The 19,738-nt window shown below is 46.3% G+C and overlaps 1 protein-coding gene across 4 annotated transcripts in view; it reads right to left on the bottom strand.

The window, feature by feature from the left end:
* Nucleotides 1-19,738, bottom strand: part of DGKG (diacylglycerol kinase gamma) — a 202,419-nt gene that overhangs the window by 8,647 nt on the left and 174,034 nt on the right. For all 4 annotated transcript variants that reach the window (XM_030329775.1, XM_030329772.1, XM_030329774.1 and 1 more), the window contains 2 exons: nucleotides 4,577-4,697; nucleotides 2,119-2,179 (listed from right to left, as the gene is read on the bottom strand). In XM_030329775.1, the coding sequence (XP_030185635.1) occupies nucleotides 2,119-2,179; nucleotides 4,577-4,697 (182 nt within the window). The remainder of the gene's footprint in view (nucleotides 1-2,118; nucleotides 2,180-4,576; nucleotides 4,698-19,738) is intronic.

Genomic DNA, 19,738 nt, shown 5'->3' on the forward strand with positions numbered 1-19,738 from the left:
AATTTGTTCTGAAAACATTCTTAGAATCCAAAGCACTCATGTATCAAAGCGAATTTCAAGAACCACTGGCTCAGTTGTGATCATGTGATGTTCGGTGTCATGTACCACTCGTATTGCAAGACATCACTTGTTTATCATGTTAAAATTTATTAGAAATGTTTGCTCGTCTTGCAGAACACTCACGGAACGAGTTACAATCCGAGGTTTTACTGTAATAATATCATTTCCTTACTTTTATTTTCTCTATGCTTGATAAAGGATAAAGTCAGAAGATATATATGTCCTTTTTTTTGAGAGAGAGAGAGAGAGAGAGAGAGAGAGAGTGAAGGGCAGAGGGAGAAGGAGAGGGGGGAGAGAATCTTAAGCAGGCTCCATGCTCAGTGTGGAGTCGGACATGGGGCTCGATCCCATGACCCAGGGATCTTGGCCTGAGCAGAAATCGAGAGTTGGATGCTCAACTGACTGAGCACCCAGGTGTCCCTGGCATCCTTATAATATGAAAAAGAGACACCAGGAGTGTGCACGCACAGAGAAAAAGCCATAGACATATGTCATATGAGGCTGTCTGCAAGTAAGGAAGAAAAGTCACACCAGAAAGCAACCTGGTCTTAGAGAACCAGCTCAAAGAACCTCGGTCTTAGACCTCCAGCTCCAGAGCCATGAGACAATACATTTCTGTCGTCGAAGCTGCCAGTCTGTGGTATTGTGTGATGGCAGCCTGAGCAGATGGATACATCTTTATGTGTGGATGTCCATGGACCGTACACCTTAAGATCACTGGGTCACAGTTTTTTTCACATGAGTTGAAATCTCTGAAGGGTGGCATGGAGAGAGGGTGGGGGTGGGGACAGGGGAAGCATTTGGCTATTTCAAAAACAAGTCCTTGCGGTAAGAGAAATGGCAGTCCAGTTTTCAGATATTGCTGAGTTAGGTGGGAGGGGGTTTGATTTCTTCCAGCCTTTTTTTAGAAGACAAGAGGAGTTTGGATAGATTTTTCTCAATTTAGCTCCATCAAAATTATAAGTAGTAGAAATTTCCTCCATCCTTTCTAATTCTAACAAAGTGGCAAGCTATTATTAGTTTTTGCTGTAGTGTGTTTTCATCTTTTTCTTAGTCTTCATAGAAGCCAGAAGACTGAGGTAAGGTTCTGCAGAACAATTTCTCCTTTTGATACCCTTTTATAGAAGTTTGCCTTCCCTAGAGTCTGTCTCCAGGGGCCAGTTTTATAATCTGTAGAAGTCACATGGAAGAAAGAGTGATGGAAACGCATCTACAATTCAGGCCTGGTAGGAATCTCATGCAACCCTTTCTCTAGTAGAAGAAAACTAGATGTTTTGAGGGCTCAGAATAGCAGGTTTTTGAGATGTCTGAATACTCCACAAGTGAGGAGCTTAGAAACACTGCTTTCGTCTCTTGAGGTTGGAGCATTCGTAATAGTACTGAAGGTGATACTAATGTAATATCCCAGTGAACGCCCTGGCCCTGAACACCAGGATGGTGGTTTCCCTTCACCATAGAGATTTTAGCTGGGTTTTTAGCTAGGAAAGAAGGGCACACGGTCCCTGTGGGGCCATTATTATTGTGAGTGAGAACTCGCTGTCTCCGCTTGCAGTGGGGTTTCCAGGTAGGTGCACCTGTAGTGAAGTGTGTGCCCTGTAGGAATCTTCTCCCAGGGCCTCCAGTGGTCACAGCGGCTGGGCAGAAGTTCCAGCACAAGGGTGCAGATTTCGCTTCTACACAAGGAAGCCCTTTGTAACAATTTCGCTTCTTCCTCAACAAAGCAGGTCTCCTTTTGGGGTGGCAAGGCAAGTTCTCTGCCATTGCAATGACACAAGAGGAGACGCTCAAGGATACAGTAGATGAAGTCTTAGAATTCACCAACTACAAGTGTGAGCTCTCTGAAGACACCAACAGTGTCTCGTTCTGTTTTGGAACTGTTTTGGGTGTTCAATAAAGGCTTAGCAGGTACCTGAATGGGTGGATGAATAAAGTGGAAGACAGGCTATACTATCCCAAAGCCCCTGCAACTCTGAGAGTGAGCGATTTCATACTGTCGGTACCCAAAAGGGGCCCAGGATAACACTTCTCCCCCTTAGTTCAATGATTGGCAGAACTCACTGTGCAAGGTGGCTGCATCCAGGGCTCTCCATCCACTTGCATTGGCAGCAACTTGTTTGTCCTGGAAAACCGAGAACCGAGAGAACACAGTGAGCTTTGCCTCTTCTGGGGGTGAAGAATTAGGGTGGTCCCCACAAAGGCAACAGATGTGGGAAGACCTTATCTGCCCACCTAGGAGTGGTTCGCTAAGACTCTGTTGGAGGGCTGGTTAAAAACAGATTGCTGAGCCCACTTCAGGAATTCCGACTAGGCACGTCTGGGGTCAGGCTCAGGGGCCTGCATTTTAATAAGCATCGTGGGCGATTCTGTTGCTTTGGTGTTCAGACTCCAGTTTGAGAAACACTGTCGTGGGTGAGCAGTGAAGTCCACGGAAGTCTGGGAAACAGTGGCCAACAAGTATGGCAGCACCACTGCTGAGCAGACCCTCCGTCAACAACCAGCCGGAGGGCCTGCAGATTGTGCCAGAAACTCCACAGTGAAGCGAAATGGGAAAGGGCCTGGTTTCTATGTTGAGTGAGAAGTTGCGTCATGTCAATGAGGTAACGTCTCCAACCTATACAAGGTACAGCTCAGGTCTGAGTGCTCTTGCCTTGCCCCTGCTCTTAACCATCCTCTCTTGTATGTCTTGAACAGCAGCACACTCTGTGCTGGCTTGGACTATGAACGTGGCTTAGCTGGGAAATGGGGTCATCAGGAATACTGTCCCCATGGGTAGGAGGGAAGGAGACAAGACAGTGTTGCTTTCTTGCGTGGGGCAAAGCTTCTCTGGCATATGGATTCTTAAGAGGGGAGAGATGAGGTCTTTTGACTTCCTTCTGTAGAAGAGTTGTAAATTCGTACTACATCACCTCGAGGAGAAAAGGCAAGTCCTTTCGGAAGCCTCTGGTCTGGGCGAGCAGGCAACAGTTGCCACCCACTGGCCAGGAAGCTCTCACCTGGGTTTGGCATCGGCCCTGTTTTTGAAGTTACAAAATGAGGGATATAGGCTATGTTTTGATGTAGACGATTCTCTCACTGATCCTGAGAATATTTAATAATAATAAAAAAATAAGAAACCTAATAATAAAACAAATCACGAGAGGAGGGAGTGGCATTTTGGTTCTTGGGGCTGAGGAAGGTGTCTGGGAAATGCCCAGGAGGATGGGGATCCTGGCTCACCCCATCTGTTCCATCTAGAAATAGGCCTATTGAATATGAAGAAAAGATCCTCCCTCTTAGACATGGCGTTTTTGATTCCTCTGGGACTAAGATGTTACATTCTCTGTGGCCTACGTCAGTTATGTCTTAGATGTGCTAACAGACTAGACCTACTCAGTGCTGGAGTCATGGACGGTGGACAGGGAAGGAAGTATGGGGATTCGTGTGGAAAACAGGGCCCCAGCACAGCAATAGCCCAGAGGAAAAACAAACAAAGGTTTGGAGAATAATAGAAAAGACAAAGAAGACACAGGGAGGGAATGAAGAAAAGAGTTTAGAGCTAAGGATGTCAGGGAACCAGCTCTCGGGGTCTTTTCTGAAGGATGCAGAGAGCAGCGTTTCCCTAAAAGTGTGCTGAGGGTACTTGCCCAAGAGGTTTTGGGACAAAAGGGGTCTGTGGTCCAATAACTTTGGGAAGCCTGCATACTGTGGCCTTTCCAGGAGATCCCTAAGGCACACTAAAGGATTTGAACTGGAAAAACTGGATGGGAAAAGGGAGGGAATAAAGACTTCTGAAATAATCAGGTGGGGAAGAATCTGATGAATGTTATTGATTAAACAGAAGTAACTGAAACCGAGGATCCCTTCTCTTAGACTCCATTTCTTCCAGGAGCCGGCAGTGACTGACCTGTGGGGTCCATACCCCACAGAAGCATCGCCCTCTTGGGCAATTAGGACAGATTTGCTGATGTTGATGGTTTGGCTCCACAAAGGTATACAGGAAATAGTATTCCTAATGTAAAAATTTTTTTTTAACGTTTATTTATTTTTGAGACAGAGAGAGACAGAGCATGAACGGGGGAGGGGCAGAGAGAGGGAGACACAGAATCTGAAACAGGCTCCAGGCTCTGAGCTGTCAGCACAGAGCCCGACGCGGGGCTCGAACTCATGGACCGTGAGATCATGACCTGAGCCGAAGTCGGCCGCTTAACTGACTGAGCCACCCAGGTGCCCCAGGAAATAGTATTTCTAAGGCCACTATCCAAGAAAGGGCAAGCAGAGAACCTGGTTTTTGTCACAGTGTGCCCTCTGCCATATACCTAGCATCTTAATTAGTGAAGATAAGAAAGGCAAGGAGTTGGACCTCTGGTTCTCTGGGCCTCATAACCCTCTATTCTTTATAGACATTCTTTATAAATGTTATCGAGCTTCTGTCCGTCACTCTCCCCGCACTGAAACCCAAAGATGGCTTCCTCATCGTTTTAAGAATACGGAGGGAGGTGGGAAGATTCGGAGGCTGCTGGGTAATGAGGAAGCGTACCTGATGGTGACAGAGGAGCACTGGGCCAGCCTCCTGCCCGCACTCTTCAGGCCAGTGTAGATCTGCCCCATCTCCATGGCTCCCTCTAGCCCCACCACTTCAAGGAGCTGGTCACTGAGGTCTGCAGAGTGAGAAAAGCAGAAGCAGGGCATACATATCTCTCTGTTCCTCAGGATGGTTGTGGTCAGAATGTCTGCACCTTAGATGAGCAACTCACATCTGTCAATAACCCTTCCTCTCCCACCAAACAGCATTTTCATACTCATTCTGAATAGGGAATTTCCCCAAAAGTCAATAAATGTACCATTTCATGAGTAGAAACCCAGTTCTAGTGAAAAAAGGTTCGGATTCGGAACATTAATATGCATCCGATGAAGAAGCTGGCATTTCAAGAAGCCTCTTCAAATGGAGGGTAATATAAATGATGAACCAGCTATTGCTGAAATGATTTTCAACCCCCCAGTGCAGCTAAAGACACACTGGTTTGGGATTAGGATAGGAAGGAATGTTGATGAAAGTCCTTATCCATAACTGGTTCAAGTTTCTTTTCTCTGAGTGTCTGAATAACATCATGGCCCTACTGATGATGACTGATGATTAATTAACCTCAGATTTGGCCTGTGGTAAGCCAGTGGTGAGCCAACCTTCTTGGACATCCTTGGGGGAAATCAGTGACCTCCTTCAGGACACCAGGTGCCTAAGCTATGCCAAGGAAAAGAATATTTCACCTAAACCAAATTATTCTGAGTCCACGGTAGAAAAAGTGGGACAGAAAATATGTGTCTCAGGCTCAGAGTCACATAGGATTGATGGCCTCCCACAGTGGCAGTTACTTCTGATCCAGCACCTGGAAGAGGTCTTTTTCAGGGTTCCTGAGGTTTGGGCAGTGCCTGCCCGATTTCTTGTGAAAGCAATGGCAGGATCAAGGCTTGACGTTGGGAACAAGCCTCACTTTTACAACACAATTTTTATGTATTTAAAACAGAAGCAAAATAAAAAGGCAGATTCTTTAAAACCTTCCATTCTTTTCCCTACCGGGGCGAAGGTACTTTTCTCATAGATTGTAGCTAATTACCAATATCCTACTAATATCCACAAACTAGAAAGTCAGCACTTTTATTTATTTCATAGATGGCTTTTGTCTAAGGTCCCTGCCGGTATTGTGTAATAGTGTTTGTTAAGATTGCCAAAGAGATGTTTAGGTTTGTCTATACTTTTTTGTTTAGAAGGTATTGTTTAAAAACATTCCCTTGATGGACGTTTTGCTAATGAAGACAGTTAAGCAAACCACTGAGCTGACCACAAATGTGTCAACACTGTTACAGTCTAACCTACTGATTATCACCGATGGACATTAGCTGCCAACAGATACACAGACGGTTCATCTTTCTGTCACAGGCACGTAAGCTTTCCCCTCTACTTCAGTCCGTACTCCCATTCTCCTTCTCTGCTATCCCTTTTTTTCTTATCTGTGGAGATACTGTCTCCTTAAAGTCTCCATCTCATGTGGGCTTGGAACAAGAAGCCATGAAAGGGCAGTGTTTGTTTAGGAGAACGCTGCAGGCTCTCTTAAGGAGTTTGGATCCAATAAACGACAAGTATCTAAACCTCTAGCCACGTAATTAGTTCCCTTCTTACCAAAGAGCATTAAATAACCATTGGATAGTTTTAGCTTACTGTGTCATTTTAACACAGTGTCTGCAAAATCAGCATGGGCTATGAATGTGAGAGGAGGAGGAGGAGGAGGAGGAGGAGGAGGAGGAGGAGGAGGAGGAGGAGGAGGGAAGAGAGAAACCAAGGAGTGTGTCTAGGGGTGAGGAGGTTGGGGAATTATACTGGGGTAGGAGAAAAAAGCAGCAGAACTTTTCAGAGGTTTCTCTAGTGGCAGAAAGACAGATGTCTTGTAAAATGTTGCTCTTTGTACCAGACTTTGGTATCTGACAGTGCTGTTATAGTTCAATGTTTTCCCTCCTTGAAACATTCCCTGGTAACAAAATGTTCTAAGAAGCAGGGGACTTAATAGACTCAAGTGTTTCAGCTTTTACAATGTCTTGGTCTTTTAACAAATTTTCCTGTTGAATGGCTTTAAGTTGTTATCACTTCCCACACATTACCTTGCAGCTATCACTTCCCACACATTACCTTGCTTCCTGGCTCTAGAAGAGAAGTAATGAAGGCTGATCTCATCCACATGGTGGGTGGGTGGGGGGGCGGGCAGAGGCTTACACACACGTGGGACTAAGGAGATAAATGCAGGGTAAGGGGCTAGGATCTCGGTATACACTTTGCCATTCTGATTTTGAATTTGTACTCTGAATCTTCCCTGGCATAAAGAGGCTAGGATGACTCCTGTCTACTACTGAAGAAAGCCTTGATTGCTTTTCTATTTCTCTGCCATTGCCTGGCTGATCTTTCTTTAAACTTCCTACAATGCCTACTAGGACGTTCTGAGATAAAGAAATCTATTTAACGTTGTTTCCCAAACTTATGGGACCATGAGGCTCTTCTTTTGTGTGATATCTATAAACAGTCTCTGGTAGTTTTCTTTGGAATACACTTTGGGATATTTTGGCATCGCTTAATTCCTTTTACTTCCTTTAGCACAGAGATACTTATGCACAAATTAAATTTGGAGTTAAAATGAAACAGAATAGAGTGTAAGTCAACATCTAAGCACATAGAACAATTAATGTTCAGAACTTAGAATCCAGGATCAGGACATCTGGTATACCAGGTGTCTGTTTTACCTGATACCCATGATTCTGAGTGTGGTTTTGGCAATTCATATCATCTTCACATTGTCTTTACACTTTTAACTCATTAGTATTTAAGATGAAATGTCCATGCACCTTAGTAAAACAGGAATTCATTCATTCACTCACTCACTCACTCGCTCACTCACTCACTCACTCATAAGCTACTGAGTAGCAGCTGAATGCCAGACAAACACCAGGAATACAAAATGTTCTACTCCTAAAGGACTCTTGGCCAAGAGGGAGAAAATGTGTTAGGTGTAGAAAATGTTGTAATTGAACTATAGGGACAGGGAGGCCCGAGTAACCTATTCTGACTGGGCTAAGTGTGGGAGGAAGGTGTCACAGACATTTAAGGCACGTCTTGAAGGATGAATGCCAGGCAATTTGCTGGGTTGAGAAGGAGAAGGAGCAAAGATATTCCAGGGACAGAGGAACACATGTAAGGTTGGACAGTCACAGAATGCAGAAAGAAATTAATTTAGCAATAAATCCATTTGGCGATTTCACTGAAAAGTATAAAAAAATATTTCTACCTAAGGAGAATTACTATCTATCTATCTATCTATCTATCTATCTATCTATCTATCTATCTAGATGACAGAACTGTAAATAGAGGATCACTGGTCTGGGCACAAGTTGTTGCAGCCACAGAGCTGGGCTTTTCAGCTTCGCTCTTGGTAACAAAGCCTTGTCATACACTCTCTGAGAAGGAAAAAAAAGATGGAGAATGGGAAAATGGAAAAAGGAGAATGTGGAAGCGAAGGAGGCACAGCAAGGACAACAACAGCAGCTCCAATCTGGCCCACTAGACTCAGCCTCCAGTATGTGATTTTATAAACGCAGATCTGCTCATGTCATCCCCATACCAAAAATCCTTCAGTGGCACCAATCATAACACCAAGTGCTGGCAAGAGAAGATGAAATGTGCATTCTTTCACACCTATAATGAAAGTGTAAATTGGCAAAAGCTTTTCAGAAAGAAATTTGACAATAAGAGTCTACAATTTTCATACTGTTGATTCATTAAATTCTTTTTTGGTATTGATCACAAGAAATCATTGACAGAATCCAAGTTCATACAAATATGAACATTGTGGCATCATTTATAACAGTGAAATCTCACCCTTTACTATTTCCATCTGTATGAGACTAGTTAAATAAAGTCTATGGTATCCATGACAATAGACTTACGCCACCATTAAGATATTTACAACATCTCAAAAACATTAAATACGCATATAATGTTAAGTGTGAAGGTGACATATAAACGTATTTATGCACAGCATGCTTTCAGTTATGTAAGAATGTGCATAGGAGAAAAGGACCAATGCCCCTAAAATCTTAACAGTGGTGAGTTCTGGATAATTAGATTAAAGGTCATTGTTATTTTCTACTTGATGCTTTTCTACATTTTCCATATCTTCTCTAAGTGTGTATTAATGTTATAATTTAAAAGTCATTAAAAAAAAAAAAAAAAGCTGATTGCTCTTCCTACTTGCAAATGTGATGTAAACTCCGTGGCTTCATGCCCCAGGCCTATCCCCTTCTGGCAAGAGGCTGCCTCTGCAGTTTTATTTCCTGACCCTGTGGGCTAGTACCTGCTCCAGACATACACAACATGTAGTTCTCCAGGTAAATCCTCCTGTTCCCCTCTTTTGTGCCTCTACACATGTCGTACCCCTGCCTGAAATGCCCTCTTCCACTCCTACTTGTTCATTGAAACTCAGCTCAAGTGTCATCAACTTCAAGAAGCCTCCCTTCCCTCCCATGCCTGAAGTTTGGTTTAGATCCTTCTCCTCAAACTTTCCCAGCTAGACGTGGTCAAAGAAAGAACAAGGAGGTGGATGTATTGGCAGTGGGTAAGAGATGGCTGTAATACCGACTGTAGCATCGGGTCTAGTTTGAACAGGACTAGAGACAAAGGACTGGAGGAAAAGGGAGAAGTGGGGTGAGAGGCACGAGGAGTTCTAGGAGCAGGTGTTCTGAGACAGCGGGAGACGGAGGGATGGAAAGAAGTGCTCTGAGCCATGCTAGTAGATGACAAGTCCCTCCTGTGGCCCCAGCTGGGCAGCCGAAGAAGATGGGTATTAGGGTCAAGGCGAAGTGAGGCTAGGTCAATGGTTCCCATACTCTGTCGCATGTTAACATTGCCTGGAGAGTTTTTATCAACAATGATGGCCTGATTGCATCTATTCCAGTTCAATCAGAATGTGTGGGCCTGGGAGGCAGGCATCAATGTTTGTTTTTAAAGATTCCCAGGTGATTCCAAAAGGCAGCACAGTTTGGGAACCACCGGGCTAGGTTGTTGGGTGGTTCTCAAAGTGTGGTCTTGTAGCAGCAGCAGCAACCGCGTCAACCAGGAACTTGTCAGAAACACAAATCCTCAGGCCCCACCCCAATCCTACTGAATCAGAAACTCCGGGGATTAGGCCCAGTGGTCTGTGTTCTAACAAGCCCTCTGGAAGATTCTGAGGCACGCTCAAGACTGAGAACCTGAGCCTTAGGCAATAAAAGTGCCCAAAATATATGCAAGAATTAGAGTGAAAAAGGATATCAACAAGTTACTTCCTGACTACTTTGATCTAGAGCTTTTTTCACTTGAAAATTAGGAGTTAGGAACAATAATAGTGACCTCAAGTGTGGTTATGAGATTAAATGGCAGAGTTGAACGTTAAAGTGCTTGGCCCTTTAGAGTGAGCACTAAAATCTATTAGTTTCACTTTCCTTTTCTGCCAGATTCAGCCTAACGACTCCCAATCGTCTGTTTATCTACCCTCTTAGAGCTGTGTACAAGTGTCCCCAAACCCTCACATTCAGGCTAAAACATTTAAAAAACCTTCAGTGGTCCTCTAGTTTCACACCTCCACACAGAGACCTCAAATCCAGGTGAACTTTAGATTAAGTGGGCGACCCACTCGGTCTGTTTTTCCCTCCAGTCTCTTCCCTCACTCTGCTCCTTTCCCTACTTCTTTGATCTCAACAGCCCCATTTTGCTTTTCTTTCCTTAGTCCTGCCCACTTGTGGGAGGAGGGGCTGGAGCTCAACACTGACAGGTAAAGCTGGCAGAGCATTCAGAACTAAGGGGCACATATGATCTGTCCACTCCCTTCTTCAGATGCATCAATGGCTCTGGAAGCCCAAGGAATGGTGTCTTGGCTCCTTAGTCAGGTGTGCAAGGTCATTTACTGGTTGGCCCTGTGTCATACACAGGTGTCTCTCTGCTTGGAGAACTCCTATTTGCCCTCTGGGGATGCGCCAGGCACCATGCTTCTTCCTTCTCCTATGCTCAGACAGTGGATCTCACCCAATGACAACTGTTTCTGAACATATTACTCTCCCAACTCCACTGAGAGTTGAAAGCCAGGATGTTTTCCTGTTTTGTTTATCTTTGTAACCCTAGCAACTAGCCCAGCCCTTGGCATATAGAAGGTTCCCAATTAAATGTTTGTTGAATAGACTGAATAAGATACATGCTTTAGTGCCAAAGACCTTGAGAGTTTGACCTGAAAGAAGAAAAAGATAGTGATTAATAATAATAGTAACTACCTGTCTAGACTGAACTGGGTAACAGGCTTTCCATGAATTAATTTATTTCATCTGCATATATCAGGTAATGCTGACCCAGTCTGGTTTTTGCCTCTCTCTCTCTTTCTCTCTCTCTCTCTTTTAAATATTTTGAGAGAGGAGAGAGAGAAAGAACGAGTTGGGGAGGGACAGAGGGAGAGAGAGAATCCCGAGCAGGTTCCATGCATGCCCGGCACAAAGCCTGACTCGGGGCTCAATCTGACTGTGAGATCATGATCTGAGCTGAAATCAAGAGTAGGATGCTTAATTGACGGAGTCACCCAGGAGGCCTTCCCCTCTCTTTCTTAATGCATAATTTTTATGATCATTCTCATCTTGGCTGCTGGCTCACATTAATGAAAGTTCAGTCGTTTAAAATTCAAGGGAAGCTCAGGATATATATACGTGTGTGGCATGATTCAGACTTCTAGCTTGCTGTGCCCTAGGGAAGCATGGGAGATCCTCAGCCTAGTGGGATGCCTTGCTACCCTCAACCCCACTCCTACCTTGCTTCCCCTTCAGTTAGTACTCCAGGGTTCGGGTCTGAGAGCTGCAATGGGGAGCCCAGGGAGCCAAGCAACCCCCAGTGGATGTGCTGAAATCCTACATGATGGTACCCAGAGAGTTTCTGAACCATCCTGTCATATGGGCAAGGAAGCCTGCCCCACTTCCTGGGGTACCTGTATAACCTAATAAAGCCTGTGGGTGCCGTCCCTTTACCTGGGTTATAGTAGCACAGGTGAACTAGGATGTTAAGTATCATTTCTTTGGGCTGGATTCCTATCCACTTGGTGGGGTAACACTGGTTAGCTAATGCCCATCTGAAGCTCTTCCTGGCAGGGCTCTGTGTCTGACTAATTAGAAATGCAAAAAGGAGTTTGTCACTACTTAATAAATGGCTTCTGATAGACAACTAAGGAGTCCCAGGGTTCAAGGGAAATGGTGAGAAACACTACAGGGTCTTGAGTTTGGGGCTAACAGCTTCAGCTTAATCTCTGTGTCCACATAGGGCAGGTTATTTGTCTTTTCTGAGTCTGTTTGCTAAGCCTGCCATAACACAAGCCCATCGGGCTGGGTGGCTTAAAACAACACACATTTATTTTCTCACAGTTGTGTTGGCTGGACAGCTACGATCAAGGTGCTGGCAGGGTGGGTTTCCCCTGGGGCCTCTCTTCTAAGCATGCGCATCCCTGGTATGTCTGTCTGTGTGTCTAGACCTCCTCTTCTTTCAAGGACACCAGTCAGATTAGGTTAGGGCTGCCCTAACTGCCTCAGTCCATCTTAGTCACCTCTTTAAAGGTCCTGTCTCTGAATGCAGTCACCTTCTGAGGTAGAGGATTAGGGTTTCAACATAGGAATCCGGGGGGAGGCAAAATTCCCCCCAGGTCCTTGCCCATAACAGACACAATAATAAAACCTACTTCATGAGTTATTTTGCGGACAAAAGAGGTACAGGATGTGAAGGAGCTCTGCAAACAGCAGGAAGAAATGTCCCTCCTCACTCTGTTAGGGAGAAGTTGACATGCAGTGGAGGGGGGGCGGGGGTGTGGGACTTTCTTACTCTCTTCAGAAGGAGAGGACACAAGTGGGGCTCTGCCTTGTGGTGGGGCCAGGTTCAGTCCCCACAGTCCAGACAGGTGAGTGGTAGCTGGTAGGCCTCTCTCAAACTTGGCCTGCCAAGGCGTGTCACGTGTCACCTTGGGCTCCTCTCCTGCCTCCAAATTTCCATGGAAATGGGCCACGTGCCCTTGGTGGTTCAGGCACCCAGAGCCTTAAAAGCTAAGCACTGAGCAGATTGCCTCAGCTTCCCACTGGGTCTGGTCTGTGCAGATGAAGGACTGCTCCTGGCGAAAGAGCTTCAAAGCCAACTTAGAAGCCTGGCAACCTGAAAATAGCCCGGGGGCGGGGAGATAGAGAGCCCCACAAGACTGTTTCTTGATTTTGGGGAAGGGAGGGGCTCTGGGGTTTCCTTGGGCACCAAAGGGTGGGTAAGGAAAGAGGCTGTAAGTGACTTATAGGATCTTCACCTGGACACATTCCCACCTGGCCTCTCAAAGCACCAGGCCTTTAGGGATCCCAACCATACCTGACCTGAAGAATAATCTAGGACCATGCTTTTCCTCACGATCCTAGCTCGGACATGGGGTAGAGGCAGAAGGACCTTTGCCAGAAAAATAAGCAGGCAGGAGGGCTCATTCCCTGGCATTCTGTAAACCCAACATGAAGAATGTGCTCCTGAAACTAGCTGTGGGGCAGAGACCTACATCGAATACTGCTGCTGGGCACCCACAAGTGTCATTACCTCAGGAGAAGTCACTTAGCTTTTCTGAGTCTGTCTTTTATCTGGAAAATGTAGATACCGTAACCCACTGGCAGGGTTGTGGTGAGGTGTAGAAGTGATGCAATCAGAGGCCCTGCACAGAGAGCACACAGAAAGCCCTTAAGAAACAGCGGCTGTTACGGGGATTTTATGTTTCCTTAGAAAGGGGCGACCTCAGAATATCCTGTCTTTGCTACATGGTGAGTGGCCTTCTGTGGATGGTAATTGACATGACCCAGAGAAGGTATTGCAGGAGGCAAAAGAAAGAGGGAGAGGAAGATATGGAAGGTGGGTAAGAGGTGCGTAAGAGAGGAGAAGGTAGGGGGAGAATGAAGTGCTGAGGAGGAGAAAAGCAGATGTACCGTGAAGGCCAGAGGTACTGTGACCTTGAACTTTTAGGATGACTGTCCTTCCTGGCAAATGAAGCATCTCTATTACCACTCTTTGACTCTAAAGAAGGAGATTCAGCATTTTATTTGCAAATGAGTTCCTTTAGTTCCTTTTCTTCACCTGCATATGTGTGTGTGTGTGTGTGTGTGTGTGTGTGTGTGTGAGAGAGAGAGAGAGAGAGAGAGAGAGAGAGAGAAAGGAGAGAGGGAGAGAGAGAGAGAGAGAGATGGAGGGAGGGGGAGAAAGAAAGAGAGAGAGAGAAAGAGAAAGATACAACCTCATAGTGATCCACTATTCCTGGCCTGAGCAAGGAAGAGTAGGGTTGGATCTGGAGATACTTCAGGCATAGTGTTGATACCCCTGCTAGTGAAGCACCTCCTTTGAGGGGAGTGTCCTTTGTGTCCTGCTGTTGTCATACTGGCTTGCAGGTTTCTTCTACTCCCAGGGGTCTGTTTAAAGCCCAATAAAAGTGTCCAGAGAGTGTTGAGTGGTCTTTGCCTCTGGAAAATCCAGATGGAAGCAGATCGGAAGGAGAAGCAGCCTAGAGCCTCTGCTTTCTAAAGAGGAGAGGCTGTAGGCTCGGAGGGAAAGGGAATGTGTTGATCTAGCAGGCAGGCACTGGGATTTCTGTCTCTGCTCTGGCTGTCTAGTTGTGTGGCCCTGGGCAAGTCACTTTCCTCCTCAGGGCCTCTATTTTCCCTGATTTGGCATAGGGGCATTCTACCCTTCAAGTCTGTTGGAGCTGTTCCAACAAAAGTAGAGTCTGGATTTCCTGACTGTCTGGGTCAAGAACAGATTGGCAGCAATCTTTACCACTCCTTACACTGTGCAGAAGTCAGAACATTCTGTGCAACCCTACACTGAGGCGAGAGAAAGAGTAAGCGCGGGCTCACAATGGCCATTGTTGTTGGTTCCTGAAAGCCTGCTGTGTGGTGGGGTGGGGAGGGAAGAGTGGGGCCTCCATTCTGTGTGGCTTTCTCTTTCTGGGTTAGGCAGGGCTCTGAAGAAAGCTCTGTATTTTCTGGAAGGGGGGCATCTAATCCTCTCTATGCATAAGGGTCAGGTGCTTCAAAAGGGGAGAGGCAGTGTGCTGGAGAATTCCTCAGGAAGAAATGATCTCCTAGAAATGGCTCTGAAGCGAGCCTCTGACATCATCATGCCTCTAAGAAAAACCAAGAGTGAGAAGGTCTTTTAAGGTCTGGGAGGCAGTGGAGGTACAGGGAATCTTGACCTGGTGGTCCCAATGAAGTCATGAAGAAAATGACCATTACTGAGCACAGACTCTAGGCCAGGCAGGCCTAGAGCTTTACAAAGGTTATGCTTTTAACCCTCACGGCAACTCTGTTAGATAGCAACTATTATCTTGACATAAAAAACTCCTGAGGCTCAGTGGGGTTGAGAAGCTTGCCTAACGTCACAAAGCTGGCGTGTGGTACAGCTGGAATTCAAACCAAGGCTTGTTTGACTCCAAAAATAAGCTCTGAATAAAGAACTCAAGGCAGAGACAAAATACCTTAGAGTGACAGGGTGTCTGAGGGCAGGGAAGTGAGCATGGAGGGGGTGAGCCTCTTCTTGGCTCCTCTCAGGGAAGACTTCTTGGCTGCACAATCTTATTAAATGGAATGATGACTTTCTCGGCTTGAATGTCAAATGCTATTGTTGGTATGTTGTTGGTAATTGTTGGTGTATTGTCTGGCTTTACTTTGCTCATGGAGCTTGAGAAGCTCCAGGTACAGTGGATGTAATGAAATCAATCAATTAGTGGTGAGATTTTCCAGTTCAACTCAAACCTGATTCTCACGCATGACACATACAAGGTACGTTGCAGACATCTACACCCACCAGGCTAATCACAGCTCAGAGAGATAAGCACACCACCCACCTGCCCCAGAAAAGCAAAAGCAGAGAGTTGTGATCACAGAGACTTTTTCTGGTTGTTGGGTCAGGATTGGCCAGAAACGGGGGGGGGGGGGGGGGGGGGGGGGGTGGGAGTGGGTGGGGGAGGGTATTGTGGTGTATATGGAGAGAATGCCATGTTTGGAATACTAGGACTTGGCTCTAGTCCCAGATCCATCAATCAGTGTGGCCTTGGACAGGTCAATTGACCTCCCTGAGCCTCATTTTTCTAATTATAAAGTGTTTCTCAAGAGTGTTGTAAGGGATTAAGATGAGATGAGGAGTATAAAGTATTTCTCACATCTAGTGTTAAATTCAAATAGATGCTTAACAAGTATGGGGCAAATCGGCCTGAAAACGGATCGAGTGTGCGGGAGGTGGAAAAGACACAGGTTCCAGTGTCAGGCGTCCATTTTGTGAATGTGTTGGGGGGGGGGGGCGGTGGTCTGCTGTGGAGGCTGACGGGAGAGGGCGGGGTGTGTGGGCAGAAGCTGGGTCCTGTTGGCTGGTTTGTGGGGAGGGAGGAACCACGCACGTGGCAGCGCCCCTTCTGTCTGACCCCTACTCCTGTTGGCTTTTGTTCCTTCTTTCTTTGGGCCACAGCCTCCCGGTTCCGGACCTGAGAGCTGTAAGCCTGCATCATGCATTAGCCTCTGAACAGGTCTCCTGCCACCAGTCCCCTTTCTTGTCCCCTAACCCAAACTGCATACTACTCTCCCATCCTATTGTTCCGGGCTTACACCCCGTCACCTCTTCCTCTCTTCCTATTATTCGAGGATCATGAACCAATTCTGTGGCACATTACTCCACGGTCTCTATCTCTCTGGCCTTCCCTTGTGCTACCTCTACACGCTAGTGCTCCAGCCCGCCTTCCCCTCTTCTCCCTCACCGTCTTTTCAAATCCTTGCCAGCTTCAAGTATCAGCACACACACATCGCACCTTGCTCATTCATTCATTCATTCATGCATCTACTTATTCTTACATCAGATCTTTCCCGATCACCTCCTAGATGCATGGCACAGTACTGGCAGCTGGGGATCAAGTTCCTAAGGAAAGCCTTTTTTTTTCTTGCCTCCCACACTCGTATGATACTGTTTCTGCCACTCCATGGCGCTTGCCTATCATACCAGTGTTAACACTACTGTTCTGCATAGATCTCCTGTAGGTAGACTGTGAACTACTGGAGGTCAGGACACATCCCACTCTTGGTTGCATCTTCCACAGCACCTGGAACACTGACAGTACTTGAAGGCAGGTTTGAATCCAGGCTCTATCATGTACACCTTTCTTGGGCCGCTTATCCCCATTAACCTCAGTGTCCTCAGCCGTAAAGTGGATTAAATACAGATGATGTCTGACTTGCAATTTTTTTGACTTTATAGAGACGCAAAAGCCATACATTCAGTAGAAACCATACCTCAAATTTTGAATCCCAGGCCAGTGATATGAGGTACCATACTGTCTCATGATGCCGGGCAGGGGCAGCAAACCACAGCTCCCAGCCAGCCACACGATCACAGGGTACACAACTGATACATGACAACACTTCCATACCCAAAGAGCCATTCTGGTTTTCAGTTTCAGTACAGGATTCGTTACATTACAAGAGATAGTTCACACTTCATTATAAAATAGGCTTTGTGTGAGATGGTTTTGGCCAGCTGTAGGGTAATGTAAGTGTTCTAAGCACGTTTAAGGTAGGCTATGCTGCGATGTGGGTTAGGTAGGTTAGGTGTCGTAAATGCATTTTGAACTTACAGTATTTTCAGTTTACAATGGGATTACTTGGATGAAACCCTGTCATAAGTCCAGGAGGATCTGTAATTAAATATGCAACCCCATAAGTAAGTGCTCAGTAAATAACACCTCAGTACGTATTTATCGATAAATTGAGGACATGAAACACTTCGTACCCAAATTAGAAACGGAATAAGGGCACCAATGTTCAGGCTGTGTGGAATGTGTGGCCAGCATGGAGTTCTGCTATAGGCTGGGTCTTAGGAGACACCTGATATTAAATGGCTAAAAAGCTGCTACAGAGAAACAGGGTCTGGTGTGTGGGCCAATATGGGGCAAACAGACAAGGAAAAAATCTAAAGTAGTCTAGCCCTTCTAGTCTAGAAGTTTCCTCTGCATGTGAAAAATGAAAGGTTCAATGGCTCTGTGGTTCTGTTTTGAGCAGCAAACTTCCTAAGGCAGGAATTAAGTAGAAGTTTGACTGCAGCTTGACCCTGTGTGAACAAGTTTCCCCCATCCTAGAGATGATGAGGCAGCCTCCAGAGGCACATTCTATCTTGCCAACCCCTCCCAGGTCTTGGTTGGGGATGGGGTGGGGAAGAGGAGGAGACACAGCTGGAGTCAGAGCCCTCTTGATTCAGAAGTCAGCTGAAGAAGAATAAAGGGTTGGTTTTGTTTAATTTCCAGTGAATTTAGTTGGGTCAGGGACAGCCAGAAATGAGGGGGCTGGGGCAGGTACTCTGGTGTGTGCAGAAAGAATTCCACCTTGAAAGACTAGGACTTGGGCTCTAGTTCCAGATCCACCAGTTTGTGTGACCCATTGGGTGGGTCTATTAATCTCGCTGGGTCTCATTTTCCTAATCCATAAGGTTTCTTCTTGGCATTCTTAGTGGGGAGCCGCCAGGCTCACCAGTGCAGTGCTTCTCAAACTTCGATACACACATGATCACCAAAGGTTCTTGTGGAAACCCAGATTCGGCTCCAGCAGGTCTGGCCTAGGACCCGAGAGTCTACATTTCTGACACTGTCGGGTGATGCCCTTGCTGCCGGTTGTGGACCATATAAGGTTCTAGTGCAGAAATTGGGCAAATCCAGCCCGATGCTAGTTTGTGTAAATAAAGTTGTATTGCAGCACGGCCACGTCCATTCATTTGTGTATTGTCCATGGCCGCTTTCACACTAAGTGGACAGAGTCAGATAGTTGCATCAGAGACCTTATGGCCCACAAAGCCTAACTATTTTAATAGTTACTATGTGACCCTTTACAGGAAAAGTTTGCCAATCCCTGCTCTAGTGTACTGGGAACTGGCCCGTGTGAGCTAAAGGACCTGCCCTTCAGTATGGGTTTGGCCAAGGGCAAGCCACTTTACCTTGCTGGTCCTCACTTTCCTTATCTAGAGGGCACAATGATCTCTAGATTTCTAAGAGACCTGGGATTCTGGGATTTCAATGCTACATAGAAAACATTCTGGTTTCTATAGAAACGGGCTTCTGAGAACTAGGCTGTGTGGCCTTCATTTGGAAGCTGCAAAAAAGCATACCTGGTCCACCCTGCAGATCCCCCAGACAGCCCTGCCAGGTACCCTGAGAGCCACACCTCATGTAGGGGCAGCGGGGAACAGACAGGGGCCTGGAGAAGGGAAGAGCGAGGATTGGGAGGTGGACCCCCCCCCCCCCCCAGCCTCCAGTACAGGCTGATGCTGGCACAGGGGCCCTGGAACATCGTGCCCTAGCACCCACCACACACACAAATTCCACTTTGCTGAGAGATCAACTCAAACACTAACTCACCACTCCAGGTGCCCCTGGCCCTGGGTGCTTCCGGTCAACTAATATTAACTAAGACCTTTTGAGGTCTCAGAGACTGTGTCAGGCACAAGAATGTAGAAGGAATTGCGACATCTGGAGCTGAAGAGCTCACGGTCGGGTGGCAGACACCATGTAAGGAGAGAATTGTAGGAGAGTTCCACAGTCAGCCGTGAAGAGAAATGCGTGACTCTGGGTCTCCAGCTTGGGCCACGGGTGATGCCATTAACAAGGCAAGGAACATGGACAGGGGGCAGCAGGCTTTCAGAGAGATGGAAGGGTGTATAAAGAGGGAGAAGATAATGCCTCATTTGGGGCATATTGATTCCGATGTGGGCACCTGAAGGACTGAAGGACAATGCTGTAGTTTCCTGTGAAAGGCAAAGCAGAGTTTCTCTGTAGGCCTGCAACGGGTTAAAAGGAATGACATGTATGTTGCCATGGTTACTTCCCAGCACCGAGGGGAGTCCCACTACACACCCAAGTACCCCCGGCTCTTTAGGGATAACTCGCCTTGCTCTACCTCAGCCCCCAGGAGAGACCTTAGCCAGAAAGACCTCTGTGAAATGCACACTTGCTGGAAACATTTCTACTTTCTCTTAACCCCAGTGAGCAGTAAGTGGCTGACTACTGCTCATTATGACTATCTTTCTGGTCAGAGCTCCACCAAATTGGAAAATTGGGAACCTCCA

Source organism: Lynx canadensis, chromosome C2 (assembly GCF_007474595.2).
Source record: "Lynx canadensis isolate LIC74 chromosome C2, mLynCan4.pri.v2, whole genome shotgun sequence".
Classification (NCBI taxonomy): Eukaryota; Metazoa; Chordata; class Mammalia; order Carnivora; family Felidae; genus Lynx; species Lynx canadensis.